At 37.9% G+C, this 14,860-nt stretch overlaps 1 protein-coding gene across 1 annotated transcript; it reads left to right on the top strand.

Annotated features, from left to right (window-relative positions):
- Positions 1–2,595: 2,595 nt before the first annotated feature.
- On the top strand, positions 2,596–14,515 carry LOC142536707 (CASP-like protein 2A1). Its single transcript, XM_075641986.1, has 3 exons — positions 2,596–2,913; positions 3,056–3,173; positions 14,170–14,515. Exons 1-3 carry the CDS (start codon positions 2,696–2,698, stop codon positions 14,410–14,412), a joined length of 579 nt encoding a protein of 192 aa, XP_075498101.1. The 5' UTR covers positions 2,596–2,695; the 3' UTR covers positions 14,413–14,515.
- The last annotated feature ends 345 nt before the right edge of the window (positions 14,516–14,860 follow it).

Raw genomic sequence — 14,860 nt, 5'->3', positions numbered from 1 at the left:
ATATATATTATAATATTATATATATTTTTTAATAAAGTTACAATTCAATAAACTCATGTATACAACACAAAATATTTTAATGTATTATTAAAATATGATTAACTAAATATATGTAACCAAAGCTGTTGGGAATCTAGTACTAAGCTGTTGGGAATTCTAAAAAGTTTTAAACATGAATGTTGTAGATCATCAAAAAATACAAATCTCATAAAAAAACATCCAGCGTGTGGCGACCAACACACCGATACTACGACGTATAAAAAATCTCACTCATTGTCCACATTTGCATGATTCAGTTGGCCAAAAGTTTTTGCGCTTGATTAAAGCTTTTTCGATAAGTTTTGCGATTTTAGAATGCGTACTATAATTTAAATTAATATAAACAAAAATATATTTTATTTGTGTATATGATTTATTTATTGAGTTTTAATTTTATTGTATTTAATATATAATTATAATAATATAATATAGATATATTGTATATTTAAAAAATATATTAATTTTGACAATATAATTTATCAATTGATATATATTTGTATTAATTAATCTATCTATCATTTTTCACAGAGAGAATTATATTTATTTATTATAATTATAATATAATTTTTAAATAAATATAAATTTATTTTTGGCTTTAATTAATAAAATAATCTTGAAAATAAAAATATGTAGCAAATTGAATTTACTAATAGCAATTGAACTTAAAAGCAAATTAGTTAAGGGTAAAAAAAAAATTTAGTTTGATAATATACTAATTGAGTCATTTATAATAATTCTTGTACAAATGTGTTAATTTATATATATATATATATAGACGTAATATGCGCGAGTATTCACTCGATTGATTTTTTTTTAAATCAGAATTTATTTAACTATTAATTTCTTTAGTTACGTATATATATATATATATATATATATGAACTAACGTTTACGTGTGTGTGTGTGTGTGTGTATATATATATATATATATGAACTAACGTGTTACGTGTCGATATTGTCACTAAAATAATAAATATAAGATTCCAAGGTCAAAATTATAGTTTAGATACGCACATTTTATTCCAAGAGAAGATATATGATCAAATATTTATCGTGAAAAGCATAAAAATATTAATTTTAAAAATGATTCTAAAAAGAGAGACTCCAAGTGATGGAAAAATTAATAAACCCTAAAAAACTACATTTAGCTTTAGGAACGGAGCCATAATATTGGTTCAGTATAGACAAAAATATATTATAATTAATAAAACAAGAAAAGAGCATTGATTAATCGACATCTAGAAATAAAGTGTCATAAAGTTTGAACACAAGTTATGCACATCCAATAGCATTGATAATTGATGGAAAAACATCAAAAACACGACGAACAACAGCGTGCACAAAATCCAAAATAAAAATAAAATATGATATAAAATATAAAATATACGTTCGAAAAATAAACATGAATTCATTATCGATTGGAAAAAGCATCAAAATTATAAAACAATTGAATGATCTACAAACATTAAACGAAAAACTAACCTAAAATTTGGTGACATTTTAATTTGGATTTTTTAGAGATTATGAAAAATGAAGCATTAAATAAAATGAGTTGGAATGATTGTTAATCAAAGTGTAAAACGTTTGTGACTCGTGAAGAGAAAACACATACAGAAGTATATAGATTGTATACTTGAATACTAATAACATATAAAAAATTTGAGCTTAAAATTTGGGTCTGCAAATTATAAAAGTATAGACAACTAAGCATATAACAGTATACAAAAATTTAAAAGATTAAACATAATATATATAAACACATAAAAATATATTATTTTTGTGCCCTGTGTGGGCTATTCTGGCTCCGCCAGTGCTTAGCTGTTATATATAATGTTAGCCAGCCGATCGATCATTAACATACAATAACTAAATGTTTCCCCTAAAAACTTGCCCTTTCTTTGGTCACATTGAGTTCCACGTCTACCAATCTATTCCCCTCCACTTTTCTCCCCATGCTTGGTTATATAATGAAAATGAACTCTTCCCCACCACACCCCACCCCACCCCTCAAAAACAAACACACACACACACACAAAAAATATTGTAGGATAATGGATCGTTCATACATGGTATTGAATCAAAGAATAGATAGGTAGCTGAAAACATTAAAGAGTTATGATATGAATTGGCCCCTACTTTCTTCAAGTGCGTGTGATCATGTAAAGATCACTTGAACCTTGAGGGAAGAACAAGGCCAACTCTTTGTGGATGAGATGGGGAAGGGCTAGAAATCAGATGCTCTAAATGAGGAATAACAAACTGATCTTTTGCATGAAAATTTTATTTAATTTTATTTGATTTCTCAACTTTCTTGATCCAAAAAGTTTGATAGCTGACATAAGATGGAAGGTGGCCATTAACTATGCTGACGTAAAAAGAAATAGAATATATTCTGCAAAATGATAATTTTATAATTTAAAACATAAAAAGAATAACAATTTTCAATCCTGATTATGAATGAGACAAGATACAAAAATGACAGAACGTATCATGCACAAAAGGGGCCTGCATGGGAAAGTGTGGCCGCCATTAATGCCTATTAATTCAATGTACCGAAAACCTTACCTAAGTTGCCGGTATTAATTATGTAGTTGAAGCAGTTAGCCCTCGTCTGGTACTAATCCAACTTTTTTTGGTAATAGCAATAGGTAGCATTATGGATAACAAAGCTAGTGCAGTTTCCTCGGGCTCGAATGCGGTGGAAATGGGTCGAGGTGCAGCGGATGAAAGTGGAAGTGCCGCCATGCGCACGACGGAGACGCTGCTGAGGATTCTGCCGATGGCCCTCTGCATAGCGTCGCTTGTAATAATGCTCAAGAATTCTCATACTAATGAATATGGCACCTTGTCTTATTCTGATTTTGGATCTTTCAAGTATGTATATAACTTTGGGTTCCTACGATCTGTCTCTAGTATAAAGTGAAAGAAACCATTAATTTCATGATACATAATTAATCAATTGATAGGTAATTATGTCACAGTTGCTGATTTACTAATCATTTTTTCAATTTTGTAGATATTTAGTGCATGCGAGTGGGATTTGTGCCGGCTACTCCTTGCTGTCGGCTGTCGCGGCGGCGATGCCCCGCCCGTCCACAATGTCCTGGGCTTGGACCTTCTTTCTCCTCGACCAGGTTTCTTCTACAAATTAACATAAATATAATAAACATGTTGTTTGCACAATATTTGATTTGCGGGCGTGCCAGGTGCGAAAGTGCACCGATTTGTGTGAAAATGATAAAAATCTAACTTCTAAAAACAAACGAAAGTGAATTCTAAATTTGACCGTCGGTTCTATTCTCCTAAAACAACTATAACGCCAAAATGAAGAAAACTATTGGAATTTGAGGAATAAACCCCTGACATTGTTTATATTTTCAATAAACCGTAGGAATTTACAAGACATAAAAATATAACAAATAGAGTTGATGAAATCTAAAATGAGAAGACGTCAATTGCTAGAAATATGCTGGAAAGCTTGAAAAACTATTGCTTGAATATTGGAATTTTAGCACAGAGCTTTTGCAGATTTGTCTGTAGAGTTGAGTTGTCCTTCTCTGTATTCCCGATCTCGTTTTTCTTCCTAGCCGCTGTGTCCTCTTTCTCCACTCCCTCATGATCTCCACTATCTGCTCCACTATATTTGCACGACTTTTGACTTATTCAAACTAATTTAAATTGTTGATAGGCTCATTCTTTCTTTTCCTTAGATTTGGGCTTGTTTGTTATTGGGCCTAAAATATTGCTCCAACAAATGCCCCCCGCAAGCGTTGGCCCGTGGGCCAAAACGCTTGTATATAAACCCATTCTAATACACTAATTTGTAATAGTGTGGCCCAAAATTGCTCTTCCTGTTAAATGGGCTCGCAGTGGTGGGCCAAACAACTCAAGTCCATTCCATGTTGGACTTTCAGTTTTTTTTTGTCTTTTGGAATTCTCTCCTTTACGCTCTACGGATTCAAGCTCTCCAGTTCCTTTCTTTCTTTCTTTCTTTCTTTCTCCCTTTCACCACTTTCATCTACTGCTCATTGCTTATCTCACACCATCACTTTCTTCATTCAGTTTCTAAGTTCGAAAATCTGGCAACCATCCTTCTTCACCTGTTTCTTTTTTCCAGACCTTATCACGGCTGCAGGCACTTCTTCATCGCACACTCCCTGGTTCGAACTCCACGAGTGCATTTTTTGCGCAAGTCACCATCTTATCTTCACCTTCGTCCCTTGTTTCTTCCACTACGCCGGTCGTGCCAACCCATTAGTTATTTTGATCACCATTGTGCCTTCATGGTGTTTGTAAATTTGCCCAAATGAAAACACAGAAACATTTGCAAGATCCAAACTTGTTCCGATCATGAAGCCTTCTTGTATCACGCATATGTCATGTATGTGCCGCTGCTTCTTACATCTTCGTCATAGTTCTTCCGCTCTGTTATCCAACTGAGGTCGTCGCTCAAGCTTCAAGCACGAGTCACCACTGTCTGCCCCTACTCATGACTCCAACCTCTATGGCCATTGGTAAATGTACTGCCCCTTTCTTGAATCTTATGCAATACAATTTGGTTTCTTCTTCCTGCCTTGTATGATTAACCTTGAGGTACTTTGACTCGCCTAGAGAAGTTTGAGGGAACGATGACTTGTTTTGCCACAATGTTGATCACTGTCATGTTACTCTATGTCATTTCCATGTTGGCTCCTTGTAGATGTTTACATGTCACTGCCCTTTGTTTCTTTGCTAGTATCGAGTTCCTGCGGGGAGTTGGATGGTTTTGTGCACCCCACCGACAAACAACTGATTCAAGCCATGTGTTGGCATAACTCCCCGCTAGATCACTAGCTCCCTTGTTCAATGAACATGCATATGACCATGAATTGGCAGCCAAGAGGTAACTCTAATATTTTCTTTGTGTGTTGCACATCACTTGGGTCACATTCCCCCTACCCATGCAGCCATTTGCATGCATCGCACTTTAGTTGGACCTCTTTCCAGCATACACGTTTACTTGTTGTTCTTGCATGCGGTGGCTCCGCTTTATATTTGTTGACTGCTGGTTTGGTGTTGTGGTTGTTGGGTGCTGGATGTGGAATGAAGGTGGGTTTGTATGTGATGTTGTGTATTGGATATTGGGAAGGAGTTTCTATTCGTTCTTAATCCACTTAACCCAACTCGCTTCAATAGCTTCAATCAAAACCATATGTTGGCTTAAAACTCCCCACTCGTGATTATTTCACCATTGATTCCCCAGCGAAACAAAATGAATCCAATATGATAAGAGTGGCCTACTGGCCAACTTCATTTGATCATAACCAACAAATATCTACATTGGTGGCCCCAAGGCCTACTTCAAATAAAATCTCACAACATGCAGCTAAAAACCGTATAAAAATGGCTAGATAGCCTATTTCTATACCAAAGTCCACTTTTGGGTCCTCTTGCGGTTAGTATAGCGAATTTGTTCTCCTCTGTTCTTCTTTGTTCCGCCTGGTGAGCTCCACTCCCCGCTCTTTGTAGTTCTTTCTTGCCATATTTTAAGTGGCCTCAAGGCCTACTTCATGGGTCTGTCACTACACATGCAAACAACCAATTTATACAATGGCGGTACGGTCTTCTTCACCATGATTTCTCGTACCATAAAAGCATTGGAAATATCGACCGAATTCATATATAATAAGTGTCCATAAGGCCGACTCCCTAGTGAAACAAAGGGCCTTCAAAATAATGAAAGTGGCTTATTGTCCCACTTTCTCCGATCAATCTTATTTTTAAATAATAAACAACATATATTTATTTCAGTGGCCCTAAGGCCTACCTCACATGACATCTTGAAATAAGGAATTAAATATATACAAAAGTGGCCCCGGAGGCCAACTCCCCACTGAAGAAGGCCAACTTCCCACTGAAGATCAGCCTTCGTGTTTGCTTTACTCGCTAGCTTTTTCCATTTCTTCCCTCACACTTGGAAAATAAAGCTTGAGATACTTGCCATTTATGCATCTTTTGTGTGGATGTCCATCTAGACTTGATAGCCAATATGCATTTCCGTCTAACACCTTGTGTACTTTGAATGGTCCCTCCCAATTGGGAGACCACTTGCCCAGCTCCCTATCCTTTGTTCCTAAAGGCAATATAGTCTTCCACACTATTTCCCCTTCATGGAAGCTTTTCTTGTTAACCCTTTTATTGTAGATTCTTGCAACTTTCTCTTTTTGTAGCAGCAGAGCATTGTACGCTTGGATTCTCAGCTCATCCAGTTCTTCTAACTCCATGATCATTGCTTCATTATAATGTTCAAGGGAGAGTTCATTTTGCCTTGCCACTCGCATTGATGACACCATAATCTCCAATGAGAGCACTGCATCATGGCCAAAGGTAAGGGAAAAAGGGCTCACTCCAGTGGCTCACTCACATATACTACTTTTGGATTCTCAAGCTCCCCCAAGTTAATCTCTTCCAATGGGTCTTGAACTTCGTGTTGGCCATCTTCCATTTGAGATGGCGCCATCAACAACTCATCGACTTGGAGCTCATCCTCTTCGTATTCTTCTTCTTGGACAATTTCAGTTCCATAAGTGTCCCATGCTTCCTCTTCCTTTAGTTTGTCCAGTACTTGCTGCACATGTGCCTTCCATATAGAGGTTGCAGCTATCTCTTTTTCTTTTTGGTTCAAATCAATCATCAATCTCCTCAATCAGCGGCTGGATTATCGGCCTAGACGGCACAATAACAGTAGGTTTGAGGATTCTTTCCAACACCGAGCTTGGAGTTGGTGTTTGCATGTACAGTGGATTTTCTTTCTTGCTATTGCTACGGATTTTGATGGGCCCAAAATCCCCATTGTAATATCTAGTCTCAACTGCACTTGCACTTGTTTGAAACGGCTGTCCATCCGCTTCTACAACCTCCACATCATCCTCTTCCAAAATAACAACAGTTGGTGCATTGAGGATGTGATACACTGGTTTGCATGGATCCAATCTCTGCTTAACAACGCTAGGAATTTGGCGGAGGAGTTTACCACAAAAAATGCACATAAAGACGACATGCTCCCTACAGTAACATCAGCGGGGAGTACTCCAATGGTCTTGGTGGTTTCCCCGGTAAACGCCGCAACAGAAACCTCAGTAGGGATCAAATATTCTTCAGTTTTGCCCAGATTTTTTAACATCCTTACTAGAAGAACATTCACGGCTGAGCCATTGTCAATTAAGGACCTAGACACAGGTTTCCCATTCACATGGGCCTTGATGTACAATGGCCTTATGTGCTTGGTCATGGCCGGTGTAGGTTTCTCAAGTATCACTTGTTTAGGCTTATTTGGGTGATCTTCCTTTATAAACACTCTTGAACTCCCTTCAGGGAGTTTATTTGCGTGTTCTTCTTTTTGCACTGATTCCTTGGGCATAAACTCCCCATTCTCTTCTTCTATCATTTTAAACCTCTCTGGTAGTATCACCACTCATGTGGCACAATCTACAGTGATGTGAAACTCTCCAACGCGAAAATTAATTGTTTTTCTTATTTGATCATCCTTTTCGCTCAACAAATCATCATCATCCTCCATAAACTTATCCTCAGTAGCCGATCTTCCAAACTTGGATTTACTCTCCACTGGCTCACTGGAGACTGGAACATCAATTGTGGGTTCATCTTTCAACTTAGCGGACTCCTCTCTTCTTGCAATAGCTCTTTCTCTCAACAGCCGTCTCTTTTGAGTCCTAGTCGGTGGCCTAGGGAACTTTTTGTGTTGGGCCACTCTCCAAGACTCACTAAACTCCCCTCTAGCTGGAAGGACGTATCTGGGCTTTGCTCTCATGCTCTCAAGCATTTTTCCTTTTGAGATTTCATATGCACGCCGCTTTCTGCCTTGATCAGCTGATATTTTCCTGGTTTCTACCCCTCGTGACTCAACTTCATATGCATTTCTCCTGTCCGAGTATCTCAGAACCTGCTCACGAGATGATTCCCCTCTGAACTTTTGATTCTCAGATACTGGTCTTTCAAGGAAATGTTGGTTCCTCCGCCGGTAGGCCGCGGATTCACCAACATTTCTGGGGAAACGCTGCTGAACTGTTCGTATTCGATCGGCACTATGCTTTCCATGAGCTTCAAACAGTTGACCCTTTGGGATCCAATATTTCTTGATTACTCGGTCTTTCACAGCAAAGGATCGGTTTCTTTTCTCATTGAGAAGATCCCTCAAGTCTGTCACATTCACATTAACCAAAGCTACTGGGGGAAAAAGATCATCATCCACCGCCATAGACTCTTGTTTGTTAGGGAATTTCACAACTCCTTTGTTAATTCTGTCCTGCAAGATGTTCTTGAATGCCCAACAAGAGTTAGTAGCATGATTGTAGGAGTTGTGGTACTTACAATACTCTCGTCCTTTCATCTCTTATGTGGGTGGCACCCTGTGATAAGGTGAAAAAGTGATGAATTTTTCTTTTACCAAGAAATCAAAAACTTCATCGGTCTTTGACACATCAAATGTATACTGCATGTCTTTGGGGAGTTGGGAGTTGTTCTTCCTTTCAGGTTCTGCTGGCTTCTTTTTTAACAGGGGAATTGTGCAAGACCCAGCTGATCTAATCTCTGCCAATGCCACGTCTTCCACCTCCTGATAATAAGATCCCATAGCAGTTTTCTTCTTGTATGACTCTTCCCGCAAGAGTTCTTCGTATTCAGCTACTTTGGCGGCTAGCTCAAAGAAATCCCTGAACTCCATACCTTGGAATTTCTTCCTTAATTCAAAATCCAGCCCCTTTTGTGCCATCTTCACGAACTCGATCTCAGGTAGGAATACCTTGCACCTATTCTTTATCTTCTTGAACCTGTCTATGAAATATTCCACAGATTCCCCTTTCTTTTGAGTGACTTTGGATAAGTCGGCAATGCACACTTCTGGCTCTGTTCTATAGAATTGAATGTGAAATTGTCTTTCCATCTCTTGCCAACTCATCACTGAATTTCTTGGGAGTGAGGCATACCAAGCAAATGCAGTCCCAGTGAAGGAATTCGGGAATAGCCGCAACTTTAGATTGTTGAAGTTCTCCAAGTTGGCTAATTCCCTGCACTGGATGGTGAATCTGGCTATATGTTCCATGCTCGATTGGCCGTCCTCCCCACAGAATATGCTGAAATCATGAACTCTATAACCCCTTGGATATGGGTTATTCACGTCTATGTAATCTGGATATGGTTTGTGGAATTCTGGGCGGCCTATCTGCCTCAAGGCCGGCCCATATAGTCTTGAATAGCCTCTCTCACCATTTCTGGATCAACCACGTGAATGTTCCGAGCTGAGAGTGAGTGATGGTAGTGATTTGCCCCCGAGATTGAAACCCTGCATTTAAATCAATATTACCTCCTGGAAAGCTCCCATCCACTCCTTAATAATCCATGTGCGATATGTCATCATAAGCTCCTGGTTGGTATAGAGGATTTGTCACGCTGTACACTTGAGTAACTGGTTGTTTCGAGCTCCCCACTCCATGAGCACGTGGATATGTCTGGGATATTCCTCCTAAGGTTTCTTCTCTCTTGTGAGATGGTGTATACCTTCTTTCTGGATGATTTGGGAGAGTGAACTCCGGGCGGCGAGGATCGCCAGCCCTTGGGTTTCCAACTCCCTGGTCAAATTCATGGACGTTGTTATTTCCCTGGACTTGATTGCTTCCTTGGTTCCCTTTTTTTTCACTTATGTTCTGCTCTTTGTTGGTTGACTGGTTCGGTTTACCCAACACTGTCTTCAAGCAATCAGACACCGCCTTGGACAGTGCTTGTGATATTTCTTCAATTTTCATCGCAGTTTGGTTGAAGTTTGAAATATGAACATACATCTCTGGAACATTACTTGGATGCAAATCCAACTCCCTGGTCGGCTCTTCAGCGGCCGGCTGCTCTGTCAATGGAGCGTGAGCCTCTTCCTGGCTTGGTTGAGACTCCCCATCCCCTTGATTGACGTTTTCTTTTCTTCTTGGCGGCATAGTGAGGGTCCCATTGGGCGTGCCAAAAATATGTTTGCACAATATTTGATTTGCGGACGTGCCAGGTGCGAAAGTGCACCGATTTGTGTGAAAATGATAAAAATCTAACTTCTAAAAACAAACGAAAGTGAATTCTAAATTTGACCGTCGGTTCTAATCTCCTAAAACAACTATAACGCCAAAATGAAGAAAACTATTGGAATTTGAGGAATAAACCTCTGACATTGTTTATATTTTCAATAAACCGTAGGAATTTACAAGACATAAAATATAACAAATAGAGTTGATGAAATCTAAAACGAGAAGACGTAAATTGCTAGAAATATGCTGGAAAGGTTGAAAAACTATTGCTTGAATATTGGAATTTTAGCAGAGAGCTTTTGCAGATTTGTCTGTAGAGTTGAGTTGTCCTTCTCTGTATTCCCGATCTCCTTTTTCTTCCTAGCCGATGTGAAACGTCTGCTTATTCGTTTCCTTAAAACGTGCTAGAATTTTTTTTTTTAAAACACTCAATTTTCGGCCATACACATAGACCTCATGAAAATATTTTTATAAAATATTTTACCCTTTAAAATAAAACATCATCCAACTAGCATTTTAAAAATCAAGTGAAATAGTCATAAAAATGAAATCGTCACATGTTTTACCAAACCTAAAAAGCAATAGTTTGAAAAGTATAGCTCATACTATAACCTCTCAAAAATCACTCATAAATAAATTTTCGTAAAAATATCTTTAACATCACTTAAAATCATAAATCATAACTAGTGCGAAAAACTAGCGTAGGTCCTCGGGTTATGTGCACCTTCAGTCCAGTCGGATCAACCATCAAGACCTCTACAAACATTATTATCATAATCACCTGCATCAATCACACCTAGTGAGTTTAAAGACTCAACACGTCATATTCTTGATAACGAATAATACGTAATACAGTTAACATATAACAGTGAAAAATACTTGTACTTAAAATATCATTTTCATGAAGATGTATAAACATAAACATTTTCGTAAACATTTTCATGATGCATAAATTTTTTTTCATAAAAACGTTTTCATATAAACATAAACATATCACATAAACATATTTATATTCATATCCATATTCATATTCGTATTCATGTTCATGTTCGTGTTTGTTGAATTCAGATCGTGATTGTGACTCGTATTCTTAAACGTATTGGGCGATGGATCCATCTAGAGAAAACCACAGTACTGGGCGGCGGGGACATCAGCAACACTCTCACCGGTCAACTGGGCCTTGGCCTATGTATTAACATATTCGTATTCGTATCACGTATTCGTATCCGTATCCAAAGAAACACGATCGTCGGGCTCCCACTGAGACCATAACCCTCACGATATTTCCAACATATTTAGTCACAATCCTTCACATCCTTCAACATTTTTCATTCACATCACTTTATAAAAATCATGCATATAATATCATTTTTATTTTGAAACCAAGCATGCAACATATCTTTTAAATGACCAATTTAACCCTTAATAATTCATGGACATTTAAAAATCATATTTCAACATATAAAAATTCATAAACATGTTACATAATCATATTAACATATAAAACAGCAAATATGGCACTGCCATGACGTTTACTAATTTTTATGTGTAAAAAGACCGTTTTACCCCTAGACGTAAAATTTCACATTTGTGACATTTTCTTAATTTTATTGACTCTAACATGTCCTAAATAATTATTTAAGCTTACAAGAATTTTCTCATATCTTTATTTAGCTTAATTCGATAACTTTTAAATTAATTTTTAAATATAACGTATTAATGCGTTTGAATCCCGAATTAAACCAAACCTTAATATAAAATTCTCAAATTACAAACTTAGACTTTTAATAATTATTTAAGCTTAAATATAATTTTTCATAATTTTATAAAGCTTAAAATATGCGTTTCAATTAATTCGTTAATTAGCGTTTCATGCAGCGATTAAATCACGGAAAATTCCAAAACTCGTTATTTTGATCCCAAATTTTTAACATAACCTTTTTATGATTTATTCTACCCTTCCAAGTCATGAGCCACACCCGTTGACCCATGGATTTAATTTTTAGTTCTTAAATCTCGTTTTTGACCTTTAACCGAACACACCGAGCCATCTCCTAATTTACTTGAGCCACGCCCGAGCCACCTTGAGCCAAAACCTAGCCAACCCATCTAGGGACCCTACTGTGCAAGCCCAGCCCGAAAACCAGCCCTGGCCCGCTCCCAAAACCTGCTGAAACTTGAGCCACTATTCTGCATGTGTTTGTGTGTTTGTGTCCTAAGTGTAATAGGTTTCCTAGCTGCCTTGGGACACTACCAGCCCTTAACCATTGGGCACCCATGACCCTTACTGACCCTAGACCAGTCCCAGACCCGAGCCACCCCTAGCCCGAGCCCCTGAACCACGCACCAGCCTCCTGAAGAATCCAGTAGCCTGCGCGCGTCTATGGCCCCCTTCACGTTCTCAAGCTTTTGCTCGGCCCTCCCTGAACCAAACCATACCAGGCCTATCCGAACCATGGACCACCCTCTCTAGACCCTAAAGGACCAGCCTGGATCGCCCAAGCCAGCCGCGAGCCCCCTAATCTCAGCCATCTCAGAACCTGCGCGTGAAGAGTCCCTCCACGCAGGGACTCTTCCAACCTACTAGCGCGAGCCCTAGCCCCCTAGGACTCTACCAGGCCCTCACCCCTGACCCTCTTCGAGCCCCTAGCCAGCCCTGGCCAAGCCCAAGGCCCCATGCAAACCACCGAGCCCTCCCCTTAATATCAAGCATGAGAATTGCACTCAAACTCACGGCTCTTGTTCTTACTTTCCCCTTGGGTACCAGCTTTGTTCTTTTTTTTTTAATTTGCAACGTTTTTGGTGTGTTTAGGACTCTTAAAAACATGTAAAAATATTCCTCAAACACAACCTAATCATGGAAGCCCCTTTAGATCCTATTAAACATGATTTTTGGATGCAATTACAAGCTTTAAAAATCACCTTTGATGCACGAACGTAAATAAAACAAAGTGTCCCTTAATTTTCATGAAATTTCAAATATAAATGCATAATATGGTGTGATGATGAGTAAAGGAAAAATATGGCGTGCCTTTGCGTATTTAACGCACGAAAATACGTTGACGATTGCGATGAACGGGGCAAGAACCTTGGCTTGAATTCCTTGAGCTTTTCTCGATTTTTCTCCAAATTGTGATGGTGTGTGTGTCGTGTATTTGAGAGAATTTTGGTGTGCAACAATTCTGAAAAGTGAGGCGTGAGTTTGTGTGAAGGGTTTGGGGTGGTTTATCATATTTAAACACTAATTAAATCACTAATTAAGGCTTAGGCCCATTAAGCATAAATTTAGGCCCATTAGCGCTTGATTAAGATTTAATTAAAATATTAAAATAGTTTTGCTAAAATAAGTTTTTGTGAATTTATTAGCCGGGTTGCCAAAACGTTCGTATTTTTGTTGAAAATCCAACACCGGTAAAATTTACGTCCCGGCATATAAATTCACCTCAAAACCCCTTATTTTCAAAAATAATAAAAAGCATCACCCTTAATTTAAATAATTTAAAAACAATTAACCAATAAAAATTATTTTCTATTTTTCAGCCCTTGGTCTCCGTTCCTCGATCGCAACTCGAATATCCTTTAAAAATACATTTTAATGCAACCATGTAGAAAAATATATTTTAAACATGTAAAAATGCACCACATAATTAATTAATGCAATTAAATCATTTAATTAAAATACAAGAGAATTTAATAATTGCTTGTATGTGGTTTGCGGGGACCTTAAAATTTTCGGGGCGTTACACGATGTGTCCTCTTTCTCCACTCCCTCATGATCTCCACTATCTGCTCCACTATGTTTGCACGTCTTTTGACTTATTCAAACTAATTTAAATTGTTGATAGGCTCATTTTTTCTTTTCTTTAGACTTGGGCTTGTTTGTTTTTGGGCCTAAAATATTGCTCCAACACATGTTTATACACAGAGAGAGAGACCAACGCAGATTCCTCAAGACTTTTCAACCATTTCCATTTATTGATCCTTTTCTGAAGATACCGCTTTCTTTTTTCTCATTATTTTATTTTCATTTACCCCTTTTTTTTGGGTTTCTTGACTCTTGTTGTAGCTGTTCACGTACATTATACTAGCAGCCGGAGCCGTATCTGCGGAGGTGGTGTACTTGGCATATAAAGGCGATGTAGACCTAACATGGAGTGAAGCTTGTGGCACGTACGATGGTTTCTGCCGGAAGGCCACCGCATCGGTAGCCATCACATTTTCCGCCACGCTTTGTTATGTAGGGGTCTCACTGATTTCCTCCTACAGGCTCTTCACCAAATATGAAGCACCCCTTGCTTATACACAGTAATTGTAAGTTTAACCAAGGGAATTGAGATTGCCACGCTATGAAATAAAACTTGTGTGCCTTAGTTAATTGAATTTGCAGGTTGTACAAACAGTTTGCTTCTAAATTATGTGTGAATGAAATGAAGAAATCATACTTTTAATTAAGTTCTTGCTCTTTGAAAATTGGATATTAATTACAAGAGCACACAAAACCAGGCCAATATCCCGATTACAACAAAGAGATTTGAACTTGTTACCTGTTTCGTGTTTGAAGAAAGTTGACGGGGTTAAATCTGATCGGAGAGGGTGGGGAAAACATGTGGAAATTTTCATAGAAAAGAGAGAGAAGGCTAATTTGAACAAAGAAATAAATATCGAAATATAACTAATTTGATCTCCTCAAAATTGTGATTTCTTACTGAAAATGTCTAATGAGTCAAATTCGTAAAACGAATCTATTCACCTGACCA

The sequence above is a fragment of the Primulina tabacum genome, chromosome 2 (assembly GCF_025594145.1).
Source record: "Primulina tabacum isolate GXHZ01 chromosome 2, ASM2559414v2, whole genome shotgun sequence".
NCBI classification, from domain to species: Eukaryota; Viridiplantae; Streptophyta; class Magnoliopsida; order Lamiales; family Gesneriaceae; genus Primulina; species Primulina tabacum.
This window is presented reverse-complemented; position numbering and strand designations above follow the sequence as displayed.

What these genes read in the sequence shown, in the direction of transcription:
- LOC142536707 (XM_075641986.1), top strand. Translation starts at nt 2,696, where the DNA reads ATGGATAACAAAGCTAGTGCAGTTTCCTCGGGCTCGAATGCGGTGGAA. An exon ending in TCTGATTTTGGATCTTTCAA is followed by an intron (nt 2,914 to 3,055) that starts GTATGTATATAA and finishes TCAATTTTGTAG; the next exon opens with ATATTTAGTGCATGCGAGTG. An exon ending in CCTTCTTTCTCCTCGACCAG is followed by an intron (nt 3,174 to 14,169) that starts GTTTCTTCTACA and finishes CTCTTGTTGTAG; the next exon opens with CTGTTCACGTACATTATACT.